General features: G+C 41.1%; 1 protein-coding gene across 1 annotated transcript; it reads left to right on the top strand.

Moving 5' to 3' along the window:
• The first annotated feature begins 1,159 nt into the window (after positions 1 to 1,159).
• On the top strand, positions 1,160 to 9,492 carry RAG1 (recombination activating 1). The gene is made up of 2 exons (XM_061203256.1): positions 1,160 to 1,193; positions 6,347 to 9,492. Exon 2 carries the CDS (start codon positions 6,361 to 6,363, stop codon positions 9,490 to 9,492), a length of 3,132 nt encoding a protein of 1,043 aa, XP_061059239.1. The 5' UTR covers positions 1,160 to 1,193; positions 6,347 to 6,360.
• Positions 9,493 to 17,843: the final 8,351 nt, after the last annotated feature.

A 17,843-nucleotide genomic window follows, 5' to 3' on the forward strand; every position in this document is an offset into this window, starting at 1 on the left:
AGGCCTGAGTAAAAAATAGTGGGGATATACAAGAAGTATCTAAAGAGGGTAGCACAGCACAGAGAAATCCTTGCACCCACTTCTTTGACAGTTTTGCTGAAGATGAAATGAGAGCAAGGCCACCCTCACTTGGGGGATAAAGCTGGTCTAAGAATTATAAAGGGGATTTGAAACAGAGACCGTGCTAGGTAGACTGATGACTCATTTTTGAGTCATCCTTACACTATTGGTGCCAATGGCTTTCAGTATTCTCCTTTTACAGAATAGCGAAGTGGTTAAGGACATGCACTTTGAAACCCACTTCACTATTTAGTGAAGTGTACCTGTGGGTAAGTTTCTCCATTTCTCTAAACTTCTGTTGCTTTTCTTTGGAGAAAATAATATCAAATGCTTAGAATTGTTGTGAAAAATAAGTGATATGTAAAGCACTTGGAAGCTTGGCCTATTGCTCTGGATAACTAGGGGCTAATATTATCAATCCTGGGTTGTAGATGAGGAGATGGCACCTCATAAAGTTTAAGTAATAAATCCAAGACCTGAGGCAAGATTTAAATCCTGGTCTGTGACTTCAAAACTCTAGTAATGTAAACGTAATGTTGTTACAAGGAGCACAAACTTACCTGATGACCAGGTAGGTCATTTCAAAACTATGATAAAAATGATCATATAGTTAGCATTTGATGAGTACCTACTAAAGGCAGACACTGTTCCAAGTATTTTCTTATAATAACTCTCACTGTATAACCTCATTGACTCTTTGAGGTATATACAGTTCGTATTTCCATCTTACAGATGAGGAAACTGAGGCGCAGAGCTATAGAACCCTGGCAGAAGCCACAGATTATGTTGACAAGATCATTTCCAACCAAACAGTCTTGCGGAGTGAACTGGCAGCTTTGGCAGTGTTCCAGCACACGTCCATGTGTGGTTCTATACTCAGGTCCCCCAGCTAAGCTTCCTGAGGAGCCAGGTGCCAGCTGGAGCTGGGGGCTCCTGGCCTGTGATTGGCTGCCATCATTTGTGGTTAGCCCTGTGTGGTGGAGGAGGCTGGGAAGGACAGTGGAGGCTGATAAATATTGCAGCAGTCTGCTCCGAAAGACAGGAGGACACACTCTGCCTTCTCTTTGATATCAAGTAATATCAACCAAATTGCAGACATCCCAACACTTTGCCCAGGCAGCCTGCTGAGCAAGGTAACACTCATATTTTTCATGCCTTGAGTCACAATATTTATTACATTTTTATGTTTCTACTTAGAAGTACTTGGGCTTTTTCCCTTGCAGGGAATGAGAGGAGGGAACAAGGGAAGCTGACGTACATTTGTTTTTTCTCTCTAATGTACGAAAATAGGAAAGGAACAAAAAACCAAGTTGAGGAAGACACTGTAGGTTCATAGAGAAGATGCAAAATATCCGAATTACTGTAAATGAGTGCTGCAGGCAAAGGAAGCGTTTAAGGAGTGCCTTTTTTCTTTGTCCACACCACCCCGGGGATATTAGTTCTCCGACCAGGGGTCGAACGTGGGCCCCCAGCATTGGAAGCTCAGAGTACTAACTAGTGGACTGCCAGGGAATTCCCTAAGGAGCGCTTCTTGAATGGGTTTGTAAAATGAATCAGCAGAAGGAAAGGTGTGAGGTACTTGGAAAAAATACCGTGCTGGTCCAGGCAAGAAAAATAATCAGGAGCAAACAAATTCCGGGGTTGGAGGAAATGTATACTTGCTCAGGTATTTGCTAAGTACTGCCAGTAATTTCCTGAACTAGATCGGACTAAGCAGGAGACCAGTATTTCTCAAAGCATGACCTGTGGACCCCTAGTAGCAGGATCACTGAAATGCTTGTTAAAAAATATGATTTCTGGACTCCATCCCAGATGGAGAATCAGACTCACTGGGACCCGATGATATTTTTTTTTAAACACAAGCTCCCTAGTGATTCTGATACATGGCAATTTTGAGAATTGTCACTGTAGAGACCCTACACAGAGGTTACGTTCTTGAATGGGATTCCTGAACAGGGGCTGTGACAGTGCACTTCTCTTTCTGAAGTGGTTCAAGCAAGAAGTTGCCTGGAGGAAGAACCAGAATCTTCAGGTCATTTTGTGGATGCCTGAGACATAAAAAGTCTTTTGATGCTTTCAGCTTTTTATTTTTTATTTTTTTTTATTTATGGCTGTGTTGGGTCTTCGTTTCTGTGCTAGGGCTTTCTCTAGTTGCGGCAAGCGGGGGCCACTCTTCATCGCGGTGCGCGGGCCTCTCACTATCGCGGCCTCTCTTGTTGCGGAGCACAGGCTCCAGACGCGCAGGCTCAGTAATTGTGGCTCACGGGCCCAGTTGCTCCGCGGCATGTGGGATCTTCCCAGACCAGGGCTCGAATCTGTGTCCCCTGCATTGGCAGGCAGCTTCTCAACGACTGCACCACCAGGGAAGCCCCTCAGCTTTTTGATGCTGGTGTTTGGCAAATAGTAGACAATAGTATTTGTGGAGTGAATGAACGAATAAATGAGTGGGACAGTGACAATAAGGGATAACTCTTGGCCACACAGTAGTCACTTGAACATTGTGTATGGACCAAGTTGAAGATGTTAAGAGGAGAGATTGTGGACCAAGTACCAGTACGTTTGTGTGTGTAGGGTGTGTGTGTGTAGGGTCTGAGTGTGTAGGGTTTGTGTGTGTAGGGTGTGTGTGTGTAGGGTGTGTGTGTGTAGGGAGTGTGTGTGTGTGTAGGGTCTGTGTGTGTAGGGCTGGGTTGGGAGTCAGGGGTGGTGCTGCTGTGGTTCTATCTCCCGAGATAACTAAGGATGCACTCATACAAATGACAGATTCTGCCCCAACCAAGCCACCCCAGACCGGCTTGTCAAAATGAATCCACGCCCTGTGGGGAGAAGGAGCCCTGTAGCTGTGATACCAGGGGATGGCAGTGCTGAGAGGGCAGAGCCCATGGGAACAGGGCTGAGCCAGCAACAACCACCCCGCCTTGTAGAGCCTGAGGCTGGTCCACTGCTGAGACCTTTTGTTAGAAGAGAGGAGATCAAGCATTTGCCAGATTCCTGAGTGTCAAAAACAAAAAAAATCCATGACGACAAGATAACTCTTTCATAGTCCTAACTTCATGTTGTCTGCAGGTCCATATTTCAGTCCCCTTTCAACATGTTTACCAGAAAAGAAAGATAAGCTAAGAATGGTGGTCAGATTTGAGACTTAGTCAAATCTTAAACTTTTCTGGGGGGAAATTTAGGAAGAAATACGGAAAAGGGACTATGGGTACATAGAAATCTAGCCTTTAAAACTTTTTTTCCCTAAAGTGAATATATCACAAAAATTAAAAAAATAATCTGTATTTGTTGTGAAACATTCTAATGATATAAAAATGAATTAAATAGAAAATTAGAGATCTCCTTACCAGTGCCAATTCTATTTTCTAGAGAGTTAACATTGTTAAGGTTTTAGTGCATATCCTTCCAGATTTTCTGTATTTTCAGATATATACAAACATGCATAAATGAAGTCTTACTATACTTGCTATTGTTGTTCTGGTCTCTGCTTTGTCATGTGGGCATCTTTTTGTATCTTGATGTATATAGAAATTGCACATATGTATCAATGCATATAGAAATTTAAAATTTCTGTGTTGTTTTCCATTGTATATCTGGACCAGAGTTTATTTAATAGTGCCCTATTGGTGATCATTTATGCTGTTTTCTATTTTTCAAAGTAACAAACACATCTTTTAAACAGATTTTTAATTTTTTCCTTTCTCTCTCTCTGTCTCTCTCCATATAAATATCACTGTGGGAATAACCTGTGGGAATGTTTCTATAGGATAACTTTCTAAAAGCAAATTTATTGCACAGAAGATAATATATATTTAAAAAATTTAAAGACATTGTCACATTTCCACTAGAAATATTATACCAATTTACACTTCTCCCAAGACTGTATGAAGATATCTGCAATCCCCTTGCCTATATTAATGCTGATTAATATCAATATTTTTAATTTTTGCTAATCAGATAGATAAACGATATCTTATTAGAACTAATTATTAAAAGTTCTATCTTCTAAAAGTAATAGAAGTTTATTTCAGAGGAACTAAAAATCATAGATAAAGATAAAAAATATAAAACGTCTATAGTTTTCACAGATCACCACTATTAGCATCTTGGTGTATGTTCCCCTAAAAATAAGAAGAATAACACATTTCTCCCACTCCCTCTTGCTTCTAGTTTGGATAAACTTTTAGCAATTAAGTAGAAAAACAATCTAATAAATAAATTTGATTTGATTGTCAATGGCTAATAACTGCTTGGTGATGGTACTCTTTCCATGGGAGTAGTTACACAAATGTATTTTGGCAGATTTTGACCCAACATTTCAGGCCAGTGCCAGTCAGGAGAGGGGTGGGTAGGGAGGGGAGACAGTTCTAGGGAGCCTTCCAACATGTCTTGTGGTTGACTTACTCATTGTGAAAGTTCAGTATTTAACTTGAGTAACTCTAAAGATGGTCATGCATTTTTTTTTTTAAGAACTCAAAATATTATCTTGCAATTCCAGAGAAATAGTGCAGAAAAAGACAGGGAAGGGAAAGCTTAAAGAAATAAAAAAGACACTTGGGAATGAGTTCAAAGCAATGGAGCAGAGGGCAGGGGACACGGAAAGTCCTCTGCCCTGACCCAGGACAGAGTTTAGGAACATAAAAGAACTGTAAACAACTCTGAGGTGTTGGTTGGGCTGCAGATGAAATATTGAATATTTCTGATGTTAATGAGACCTTTGAAATGGTTTAGAACTGTTTGGTTCTCACACAGTTCTGCATATAGAACAAGGTAACAGGATTTCCTTTTCAACAAAGACTGGAAGTTGGCTTTTAGTTTTTATGAAAAACATAAACCTCTGAAGCATAATGCATGCAAGATGCAACAAAATTCAGTGGTTTAAAGGGGCGATCTGACCGGAAGCTTTGTTAGCAGCTGTCAGGACAACCCTTGTGGCTTCCTCTCCCACCCCTACCCCCAAATCCCACCTCTGGGCAAAGTGTGTTCATCTGAGGATTAGTCTCCATGATCACATGACTAGAAAAATATCATCAGTTTGGTTAGTTAGTTAATTGAGGGGGAAACGTTGTTTGATAAAATTGGCAGGTCAAGAGCATTAACCCAGGCAAATATGAGAAATATAGATAATAGTCTGAAAATACAGTTGCTGTTTTCCCAGTTATGTGTACTAAAGAATTTTGAGAATATTGGGCTAATTGGGTCTAGAGACACTCAAATGGCATTTTTAGACTTTTTTCTGCTGCTCCATGCATGGTGTCTACACCACAAGCCAGATTCCTAGGTTTTCCTGGAATGTATAATTGCTAATGTTTTTCGAAGAAGAAAAATATTACTCCCACCTCTTCTTATTACAAACTATAGAGCTAATGATCAGTGCCCAGTAATGACTTTCAGGATGGCCTGTGTAATTTTATCTGAAAATACTTGAAATTTTCATCTTAAAATTCTTCAGAATCTTTATACATGCACACTGTGGTTTGTTGCAGGTTTAGAGAGTCCTGTGGGTTTTGTTCCTAATGGAGAAACAACCTTATAATTTACAGCAGCATTCGCTAATTAAAATTGTAAGCATAATTACTATCCATGATACTTATTATTAGAGTGCATTCATAAAGCTCAAAATTCACTTCATCCTTTCACGTACTGAGTAATTAGTTTCTTTGGATTTGTAGCTTTATCATCCCTTTATGTTCCATTTGGAAGAAATCAACAACCAACCTCCCAGGAGACAGCTTTAAAAAGCTGGAAATATATTGTCCAGCTAGTGCAATGAGACTGATACAATGCAGAAAATATGATTTTTCTTTGGTTTAGTAGACAGCTTTTCCTTGCATTTATTCAGCAAATAACTATTGAGCACATAATGTGTGCTAGGAAACTTGGGGAGACAGAGATAAATCACTCAAGGATTCTGTCCTCAAAGACCTTAAGGTTTCACTGGAAGGGAAATAATATTGTACATATATAATAATGTACATCAACTATACCTCAATAAAAGATAATAAGTTAAAAAAATAAGATTGTGCATATATATGTGAAATAAACCATGGTGTTGCATGTAATTAGATACATGGTATAAATGACCATCAGCATTGTCAGAACAGGGAATGACTCTCTTCTCCGCTACATGATCAGCACCTAACATAGTATATTAAAATAGGAGGTTTAATACTTATCTTTTTGGATGATTTAATAAGTGAATAATTGACTGTACTAATTTGTATTGCTTCCAAGGTACATCAGTGGGATATTGAAATTTTTTCCTAATCTGACTTGTTTTTATTGTTTCCAGGTACCTCAGCCAGCATGGCGGTCTCTTTGCCACCCACCCTGGGACTCAGTTCCGCCCCAGACGAAATCCAGCACCCACATATTAAATTTTCAGAATGGAAATTTAAGCTATTCAGGGTGAGATCCTTTGAAAAGACACCTGAAAATGCTCAAGCGGGAAAGCAAGATTCCTCCGAGAGGAAACCCTCTCTAGAGCAGTCTCCAGCAGTCCTGGACAAGCCTGGTGGTCAGAAACCAGCTCTGACTCAACCGGCATTGAAGCCCCACCCAAAGTTTCTGAAGAAATCCCATGATGACAGGAAAGCAAGAGACAAAGCCATGCACCAAGCCAACCTGCGACATCTCTGCCGCATCTGCGGGAATCCTTTCAAAGCTGATGGGCACAATAGGAGATACCCAGTCCACGGGCCTGTGGATGGTAAAACCCAAGTCCTTTTACGAAAGAAGGAAAAGAGGGCCACGTCCTGGCCAGACCTCATTGCCAAGGTTTTCCAGATCGATGTGAAGGCCGATGTGGACTCGATTCATCCCACTGAGTTCTGCCATAACTGCTGGAGCTTCATGCATAGGAAGTTTAGCAGTGCCCCGTGTGAGGCTTACTCCCCAAGGAATGCAACCATGGAGTGGTCCTCCCACACAACATCCTGTGACATCTGCCACACTGCCCGTCAGGGACTCAAGAGGAAGGGTCATCAGCCAAGCGCGCAGCTCAGCAAAAAACTCAGAACTGTGATTGACCGAGCTCGAGAAGTCCGTCGGCGCAAGAGGAGAGCTCAGGCCAGGATCAGCAACAAGGAACTGATGAAGAAGATTGCCAACTGCAGTAAGATACATCTCAGTACCCAGCTCCTGGCAGTGGACTTCCCGGCGCACTTTGTGAAATCTATCTCCTGCCAGATTTGTGAACACATTCTGGCGGACCCTGTAGAGACCAGCTGTAAGCATGTATTTTGCAGGATCTGCATTCTCAGATGCCTCAAAGTCATGGGAAGCTATTGTCCTTCTTGCCGGTACCCCTGCTTCCCTACTGACCTGGAGAGTCCAGTGAAGTCTTTTCTGAGCATCTTGAATACCCTGATGGTGAAATGTCCAGCCAAAGAGTGCAATGAGGAGGTCAGCTTGGAAAAATATAATCACCATGTCTCAAGCCACAAGGAATCGAGAGAGACTTTCGTGCATATTAATAAAGGGGGCCGGCCCCGCCAGCATCTCCTGTCCCTGACCCGGAGGGCTCAGAAGCACCGCCTGAGGGAGCTCAAGCTGCAAGTCAAGGCTTTCGCTGACAAAGAAGAAGGTGGAGATGTGAAGTCAGTGTGCCTGACCTTGTTCCTGCTGGCTCTGAGGGCAAGGAATGAGCACAGACAAGCCGACGAGCTGGAGGCCATCATGCAGGGACGGGGCTCCGGCCTGCAGCCGGCTGTTTGCTTGGCCATCCGTGTCAACACCTTCCTCAGCTGCAGCCAGTACCACAAGATGTACAGGACTGTGAAGGCCATCACGGGGAGGCAGATTTTCCAGCCTTTGCATGCCCTTCGGACTGCTGAGAAGGTCCTTCTGCCGGGCTACCACCCCTTTGAGTGGCAGCCACCTCTGAAGAGCGTGTCTTCCAGCACTGACGTGGGCATTATTGATGGGTTATCTGGACTGTCCTCCTCTGTGGACGATTACCCGGTGGACACCATTGCCAAGCGCTTCCGCTATGATTCAGCTTTGGTGTCTGCTCTGATGGACATGGAAGAAGACATCCTGGCGGGCATGAGAGACCAAGACTTTGACGACTACCTGAATGGCCCCTTCACTGTAGTGGTGAAGGAGTCTTGTGATGGGATGGGAGACGTGGGCGAGAAGCACGGCAGTGGGCCAGCAGTTCCGGAAAAGGCAGTTCGGTTTTCCTTCACGATCATGAAAATCACCATCGCTCACGGGTCACAGAATGTGAAGGTGTTTGAGGAAGCCAAGCCTAACTCTGAACTGTGTTGCAAGCCCTTGTGCCTCATGCTGGCAGATGAGTCTGACCACGAGACCCTGACGGCCATCCTGAGCCCTCTCATTGCCGAGAGGGAGGCCATGAAGAGCAGCAAATTAATGCTTGAGATGGGAGGCATCCTCCGGACTTTCAAGTTCATCTTTAGGGGTACTGGGTATGATGAGAAACTTGTCCGGGAAGTGGAAGGCCTCGAGGCTTCGGGCTCAGTCTACATTTGTACCCTTTGTGATGCCACCCGTCTGGAAGCCTCTCAAAATCTTGTCTTCCACTCCATCACCAGAAGCCACGTAGATAATCTGGAACGCTATGAGGTCTGGCGTTCCAACCCATACCACGAGACGGTGGAGGAACTGCGGGACCGGGTGAAGGGGGTCTCGGCCAAACCCTTCATTGAGACGGTCCCTTCCATAGATGCACTCCACTGCGACATCGGCAACGCAGCTGAGTTCTACAAGATTTTCCAGCTGGAGATAGGGGAGGTGTATAAGAACCCCAGTGCCTCCAAAGAGGAGAGGAAAAGATGGCAGGCTGCCTTGGACAAGCACCTCCGGAAGAAGATGAATCTGAAACCAATCATGAGGATGAATGGCAACTTTGCCAGGAAGCTCATGACCAAAGAGACGGTTGAAGCAGTTTGTGAATTAATTCCCTCCGAGGAGAGGCACGAAGCTCTGAGGGAACTAATGGACCTTTATTTGAAGATGAAACCCGTCTGGCGATCATCATGCCCTGCTAAGGAGTGTCCAGAATCCCTCTGCCAGTATAGTTTCAATTCACAGCGTTTTGCTGAGCTCCTCTCCACCAAGTTCAAGTATAGATACGAGGGCAAAATCACCAATTATTTTCACAAAACCCTGGCTCACGTCCCTGAAATTATTGAGAGGGATGGCTCCATTGGTGCCTGGGCAAGCGAGGGAAATGAGTCTGGCAACAAACTGTTCAGGCGCTTCCGGAAAATGAATGCCAGGCAGTCCAAGTACTACGAAATGGAAGATGTCTTGAAACATCACTGGTTGTATACCTCCAAATACCTGCAGAAGTTTATGAATGCTCATAATGCATTGAAAACTTCAGGGTTTACCATAAACTCACAGGGAAGCTTAGGGGACTCATTAGACCTAGAGGACTCTCCAGAACCTCAAGATTCAATGGAATTTTAAGCAGGGCAGCCACTTATGAGTTGGTTTTGCAAATAAATTTTCCTCTGGGTGGCATTGTGACCTTCTCCTGGTACCCTTCACTCCTGTGTGTGGGGCTTCACCACCCAAGCGGTGGTAGGTTGGAGAGGCCACAGATGCTGAACCCATGTCAGGAGTGGATAACTGGTGAGCTGATTGCTTGAGCCGTTTAGGGAGTTCAGAAAAACAACAGGAGAAATCAGTTATTTGAAAGCTCAATAGCTGAGAACAGGAGTAACTGCAGGGGACCAGAGATGAACAAAGATATGTGTATGTGTGACCGAGTGACATGAAAATCAAAGTCAAGGTTGTCAAAGGACAGCCAGTGAAGGCAGGAAAGGAATTTGACTTGTGGTTTCCATCTACCACCACCTCCCCAGTTATTCTAGTTTATATTGAGATGTGTTTTCTATATCATTTTTGTAGAATTATTTATTTTATAAATTTCACAATTTTGGCTTATTCTACAAGATTCAGGAAAGCTTTTCAGATTTCTCTAATAATAATATCTTACATTTGTATGGCACAATGACCTTGACAATGCTCCTGGTGCATTTTGTCATTTGGTACACTTATGCAGAGATACCCTACATCCAGAATATTTTTGGAAAATCAGTCCTTTTCTGGATTTAAATGATGTCTCTGTTGTAACTCTTGGAGTTTAGGAGATCATCTGGTACCATGGATTTTTCAATCATAAAGTTAGAATAAAACTGTTGGCTGCAGTTGGTTACTAAATCTTGTGGTAATACATGTTTACTTAGCGATCAGCAGCCAGGTATGATTTTTATTTTTTACTTTTAATTAATTTAGATTCTCCAAATGCTTTTCCATACAATCTCAAAGCCACAGAGGCTATTAAAATCTGGTTTTGTTTACTGTATGAAAACAGATTTAATGTCTTGCTGAAAATTTCTGCCAGGTTTTCTTCATTTGAAACCTGGGTCAATTTTACTAAATCCAGTTTTCATGGAGTTTTTCCCTTTGCAATGTGTTATTTTTTTCTATTATGATCAGTTTACTTTCAGTATATTAAGATTTTTGTAGCAGGATATCTTTGTACTTTTCTCACCTGCTAAGTTTACATGGAGCCTGCTCGTGGTACAGTGGAAGAGTTAACATTTGTAGAGGGTTTTTTTTTTTTGCCACTTTTAGAATATTTCCACATTCATTTTGCCTCATTTTTCCTCACTACAACTCTGTGGGGTAGGCATTGTTATGATTCTCATTTGGTGGAGAGTTAAATGATTTGCCCAAAGTTACAGGGATAGTACATACCTGATCTGGAATTTGAACTCAGTCCTTTTGTCTCCAAATTCCACGTTGTTCCTACCACGAAAATTAACCACTGTTTTTTGTTTTTTTCTTTTTTATATAAGGCAGTAATATAATTTGTTTAGAATCTACAACTAATCACTATAGTTTGTAATCTTGGGATTACATTTCTTGGGGGCAGGGATGGGTGGGTTTTAAGTCCTTGGTGTGCTTCGGGCCTTTTGCTAGAAGAAAGAATTGCCAAAATTCCCAAGAGCCTCCCAAACCTCTGGTGGCTCCAGTTTTTGGAAACTATTGTCTGTATCCTTAGAAATTTGGGAATTGCCAATTGCTGGCAGTTTAGAGCAGGCGTGGGATTTTATATGCTAGTGAGTCATTATGATATGTTAGTGTTAATTAGTTTCTTTTCTTCCTTTGATTTTATTGGCCTTAATTGCCACTCTTCATACAGAGTATATCAAAGAGCTTTGTAATTTGGTTGTCAAACATGCATCAGTGATATTATCCTAAATGGTATGCATTTGGTGCTTTTACAGGGATTGAACCTGGTATTTTTCCATTTAAAAAATACAGCGGTTTTTCTTGCTTTTTATATATAGAATACATAAATTACAAAGACATTTGTAATTTAGTTGTCAAAAAGATATACATATTTTAATTTTATTTTTTCTTGAAAATGTTTAAGTTTTGCATTTTGTAAACAAATGGGCTTTGAAGCCATGACTTTCTTTCATCCCATTTAATCCTTACAGCATGTCTCTGCACTAATAAACAGCTAAATTCATGTAATCATCTTACTCCCTGAAGCATGCTGGGGCTGGTTTGTAGATTTTTTTTCCCACTTCTACTACATTGATTGGTGGCAATGTAAATACTTTCCAATATTAAATTCAACTTTTCTAGCATTTAGGAACTATTCTGAATGCATGTGAGTAACAGCATGATTTATAGCACAACCCTCCCAAAAATCCCTTAATCAGATCACATTTTGATAAACCCCAGGAACATCTGGCTGCAGGAATTTCAATATGTAGAAATGCTGCCTATGGTTGTTTTTGCCCTCACTGTTGAGATTGTAATATACTAGACCCTGGTTTTATATTCAAGTTTTATTTTTGACAATGCCCACTGTAAATGCAGCCACACACTCTAGGGAAATTCACCACACTGAGTGGAGCTTTTTTTTTTTTTTTTTTAAGTATAGACTGAGACTTGAGAAGTGCAATGCATTTTTCTCCCATGAAACCTGATTCTACAAGTTCTCCTGCCAACCCACTGAGGTGCACTGCAGGGACCAGAGATAATGGCTGATGAAAATTGATGAATGGTCAGTATGAGGCCAAAAAGTGCTTTGGGATTAATAAATATGTACCAAGAAGCAAGAGCAGGAGGAAAAGATGTCTTTTCCTTCCAGGTGAACTGAAATTTAGTTTTGCCTCAATTTGTTTTCACAAAATATAGATGATAAAGATTTTTTTGGTTGAGCTTGTGGGTCTCACATTAGATCAAAGAGAATTCAAATTACACACAGCTAGGAGGTAGGGTTTGTAAGCACCAGTGGTGGGTGGGAAAATGAATCATCATTTAGATGCAAGTGATTTTTGATTGCAGATATGTATGTGTCTTCAGTTATTGTATGAGAGGTGGTACTATTCTTTCAATGTTAAGAGGTTTTTTAATAAGAATAGGTATTTTGTCCCTATTTTATTTTTTTCATTTAACCATAGTAATCTACATAAATATACCTCATTCGTTTTTGGTGAGATTTTTCTTTTTGTGGAATTGCACTTCACTTTATTTTCATACAAATAATTGTAAAGTTTGTTTACTGGCTTCCAAGACTCTTCTTCTTCTTCTATTTTTTGTGTTTGCTTTAGGAAAAATTCAGGTACCAGGATGCAATGGTTTTATTTGATGATTTGATGCAAAGGACCTGTATTTTCATGTCAAATGATATCAATTAAAATATGTGTTTCAATACTTATTTTTATATTTTAATATTTTCATTCCTTATTAATGTTATGGTTATTGTTAACAGCTTTATGTTTAAGTATTTGAAATAAAAGTTTAAAATTTGAAAATAGTGAGTATTGTGATTTGTATTCAAATAATAATATTGAGTGCAACATTTTAAAAAATGAAGTAACTTTTTTTTGAGGGAAATACAAAATAAATTTGGTGATCTTATAATAAAAAGCAACAGAATGGTGACAATGAGTATAATTTATACTACTATAGGAGAGACAATTTGGTTCCAGGTACTTAAGGTAAATGTAGGATGTGAAAATGAGTCGTATTTAAACTCCTTTGAGAGTCTGATAAAAATATGACCCTGTTCCCCAGAAAATTCACACATTCATATACCAACATTTTGGTCAGAGTAGTTGACTTGTCCAGGGCCACACAGATAATGGTAGAAGTGAGCTAGAGCCCAGGTTCTTTTGACCAGTTCTTTTCCTAGTGATAACAGCAAAAGCAGCAGTAACAACAACAGTAATGATAGCTACCACTGACCAAACAGTGTGGTGGACACTTTGCATATGGTTTTCTCATTGGATCCTTTTGGAGTCAGTACCACTATTTTCTTCATGTTATACATGTGGTCCCTGAAGCTTATCTCAGCCAGAAAATGGCAGAACCACATCTTGACAATCTTCCCCCTAGTTCTGTCCATCTTACCTTCATACTAGTCTGTCATCTCCACATCATCCGTGAAATTTCAAGTAACTTAGTGCCACTTTCTGGAGACTTCCAAGCTCCCTCCTACTCAGAACACAGATTTAGCCCGGCTGCTTCCATGCAACCATACCAGTTTTTTTTAATATCGAAATATGTTTGTACTTGTAGGTAGGTAGCCTGTTCCCCAAAGGCCCTGTTCCTGCAGCGCCCCCCACCCCATCCCCCAGGAACTCAGATCCAGCAACTAACAAGTTAACTTTTGGCACAGCAGGGAGCCTTAAGGACCTGCTCCAGCACCCTCTTCTTTCACTGATTTTTTAAAAAAACTCCTACTATCCTTGCCTTGTACTATTTTTTCCCAGCTTTATTGAGGTATTATTGACAAATAAAATTGTATATATTTAAAGTGATGATTTGATATAAATATACATTGTAAAATACTTTTCACAATCAAGTTAATTAGCTCATCCAGTGCCTCACACAGTTACCTCTTGTGCGTGCGGTGAGAACACTTAGGATCTACGCTCTTAATAAATTTTAAGTGTACAAGGCAGTACAGTGTCATTAATATAGTCACCAAGCTGCACATTAGATCCTCAGAACTTACTCATAACTGAAAGTTTGTACCCTTTGACCAAGTATTTGAACATTACCCCCTGCATTTGAGAATGAAGCATCTCCTCACACTTTAAGGTCCAGCTAATTTCTATATCATTCCCAATACCCTTTGTAACTACTTCAGCCTATTTTTAAAACAAATATTTATAGGATGTCTTCTATGAGCAGGCAACGTGTGCTTGGCACACGCTGGAGATATAGTGGTGAACACAGATGGTTTCTGCTCGCAAAGAACTGTGTGGAGGTAGACATTGAATCAACTATAAGCCTAACAAATGCATGACTCCACAGTCTAGTATGTGTTATGAAGGAAAAGTACTAGGTACAATCAAAGTACAGTAAGACAATGGAATTTAAACTGGGGAATCAGAGAAGTGTCTAGGAAGAAGGAACCTTTAATGGAGGCTGGTAGGATGAGTGGGGTGAGGGCAGGTGAGAGGTGATAGACCTGGGCCAACTTAGCCTATGGGAAGACTGAGGTGGGAGAGTGATTGGAGATGTTTTAGGAACTGAAGGAAGGTCTGTGTGGCAGAAGCAGATAGAGAGGACGAGGGTGCTGCATGAGTCTAGAGAATCAGGCAGATGCCTCATCATGTAGTACTCTGTGGTTTGATAAAGACTTTGGATCCTACCCCAAGTGCAAATGGAAACCATTGAGGAGTTTGAGGCAGGTAACTGTTGCAATCCATGCCACGCCAGGAGAGGGACACAAGTGAAATGCTTTTGGAAGGTATTAAATGTGAAAGGATTTCCAAGATTGAGAAGGTTATGCATATAAATTTAAGTGATAGAGTAGCTATTTCAAACATTTTTGACATAGGTTACACACTGCCTGCTAATTCATGTCTCACTCCCTTAGTTAGGTGACTGTGTCCAACCCTAGGCTGGAGAAGATGCAGGGAGATTCTGCAGTATCCTCAACTTGACAGCCTCACCTGTTCATAAAGTTAGCATTTCTCCCCCTGACATTTTCCCTTCTTTCTCATGGAAATTTCCTTTCCTTCCTGGCTTTCAGAATGAGGTATTAGTTCTCTTAGGAATAAGTGGGCTATATTAGATGTTTCCTGACAGAATTAAGTTTGGGAAATGGTAAATTCCAAGACAAAAAGTGATATTCTATACTGGAATGGAATTTGGTGGCATATAAATAATTTGTAATTCTTGGCACTGTGGATTAGAATGACTGCCTGTTCTATCTAAATATACCATGATATCTATTCTAATCTTGTGTGAACTCTTTTCACTAGAAAAGAGAATAATTTTAACCCAAGACCTCACCTCATCTCTTTCTGTGAATTTCACCATACTTTTTGTTCCCAAGTTCTATGAGATGGGATAGTTTGATTGATCAAGATATTTAGAACACAGATTTATTTCCATATCTCATCCTTCATTTATTAAAGACTGGAAAGATAGAAAGACAACTGCAGAAGTGAGTACATTTCAGTTCATATACAGTGAGCTTAGTTCAAGAAACATTTTCAGAGCAACTATAATGTAACAGAAACCATGCTTGGTACTAAGGATATAAAGTTGCTTTCCAGGAGCCCACTGCCAAATAGAGAAGGCAGGCATATAAATGTCATGTAAGTGGATAAATGCTATGAAGACAAACAGTGGGGAAAGAGGGATGGCTTGGCCACAAACGTGAGTGCTTTGCTCTGCTTGGGCTGAAGTCTTCACCGAGAACCTCAAGATTGAATCAAATCTTGAAGGATGGTAATCATTCACCAGGGGAAAGGGTTTGCCAGATGGAAGAAGTTCAACTTTGATGGGGAATCATGTACAAAATGGGTAAGGGGAGAGGAGGGATGAGCCTAGAGAATCATCCCATATAATACTGAGGCATTTGGATCTTTTTTCCTCATGGGAGATGGGGAGTCACAGGAAAGTTTTCACTTATGTGATGTCATTTTGGGATGATTTCTGTGGTCTCAGGACAGTCAGATGATTGGAGGGGCCATGGTGGAGGCAGGGAGACCAAGTCAGGAGGTTGTTTAAACAGTCTAAGCACAAGATAATACAGACAGGTGCAATGAGTCTGCAGAGCATGGAGCTTTGTTTCTACTTTAACAGGACTCTGTTAGTACCCTTCATTATTACTTCAAGGTACTTGTGACTATTTCATCTGGTTGTTTAAATATATGCTATAGCAGGTTTTGGCTTCATGCTTACCACATCCATTTCCCTTTTCTGGGCACACAGTTAAACTATATTTCCCATTTCCCAGCCCCTTTGCATCTAGGTGGGGACATACAACTAGTTTTTGTTTTTTTGTTTTTTTAATCAGTGGAATGTCAGAGGAAATAATCTATCACTTGCAGGCTGAAACATTTGCACGAGGGTGTGCCTTCTTCATGTTCTTTCTTTTCCTTGTATCTGAAGTCTTCAGGATCCAAGATAAAGATGAAGATGTAGAGTTGCCAAACAGAAAAAGCCTGATTCCCTGGGACATATCTTGGGGGAATGCCACTCAGATGGATAGCTTAATAAGGGAAACCTGCATTGCAATCTGCTTGAGTGAGAAATAAACTTTGTGACAATTTACTGGTGTTTGGGATTTTTTTGTTACCACAGCCAGTGTCAATTATCCTGACTAATACTTATTTTCTTATTCTCATCTATGGAGTCATTCAGAGGTTTGTTGGTTCCATTTATTCTTACATCTCTTGCTTATTCAGTTAGTATAATTTATTCACTCTATTTTACTCTAAATATCTATATCAGTGTTAAGCTAGGCAATGAATAAGTCACTTTGACTGCCCATACTGGAATACAGATGCAACTCACTGAAGAATTTAATTCAATTCATTTCAATGACAATTTAAGTGCCTACAATATGCCAGGCATTATGCTAAGTACTAGGTATATAGAAATTACAAAGTATCCTATACCTTGGGTTGAGCTGTGGAGTTGGGAGAACAATAGAAACCCCAGATAAGCTTGGGGAAGTCAGGAGCAGAGAGAAGGTGCACCTCACTTTCCTGACAGAGTGGAAGAAGCAAGTGACTTTCAGAGGCGAATGGTGATGAAGTGGTTTAGCCAGAGAAACTTGGGAAGAGGTTCTGTGACCCAGTAAAGGTGCAGGAGCAGGAAGATGTGCCCAGGAGTGGTACAGAAAATAGACAAGTCCTAGATGGTCTCACAGAGAGAACTGTGGCCACGCTGGGAAAGGAAGGGGCAGAAAGATCTCCTCATCATGTGAGCCCAGAAGGGACCTGAAAGTGGGAGAGAGAGAGAGAGGGAGAGAGGGAGAGAAGGAGAGAGGGAGGGAGAGAACGAGCGAGCGAGAGAGAGAGCATTCTAGACCTTATAATACCTTGTGGTTAAGGCTGAGGTGCAACCCAGGAGTCATCTTCCAAGCTAACCTCAGGCCAGGTGGGAGTGTGGATGTTGAGAAGCAGCTAGTGAGGCGGGTCAATGACCCTAAGTACCAGATACTTCACCCTCACTCGTTCCTACTCCTGACACCTCAGCATTTTATTTCTTCTGGAACTTGGAGAAAAAGTTGGGTGAACACAGAGAACTCTAAATTTATTAAAACTAAATTTCCAACGCACAGTAAAAGGGATGCATAATGTAATGTGAGTTGATGTATAGAAAAATACAGTTTTATTTCTTGTAACTCTGAGTCTATCAGCAGAGATTTGTAAGCATTACAGCTATTAAGGAGGTGATGGGGTTCGGAGGAGGCTTCCTGGAGGAGGAGCAGGTGTCTGAACTGGGATGTAAAGAGTGGATAGGAGTGGGCCAGATGGACC

The sequence above is a fragment of the Eubalaena glacialis genome, chromosome 10, assembly GCF_028564815.1.
Source record: "Eubalaena glacialis isolate mEubGla1 chromosome 10, mEubGla1.1.hap2.+ XY, whole genome shotgun sequence".
Taxonomy (NCBI): Eukaryota; Metazoa; Chordata; class Mammalia; order Artiodactyla; family Balaenidae; genus Eubalaena; species Eubalaena glacialis.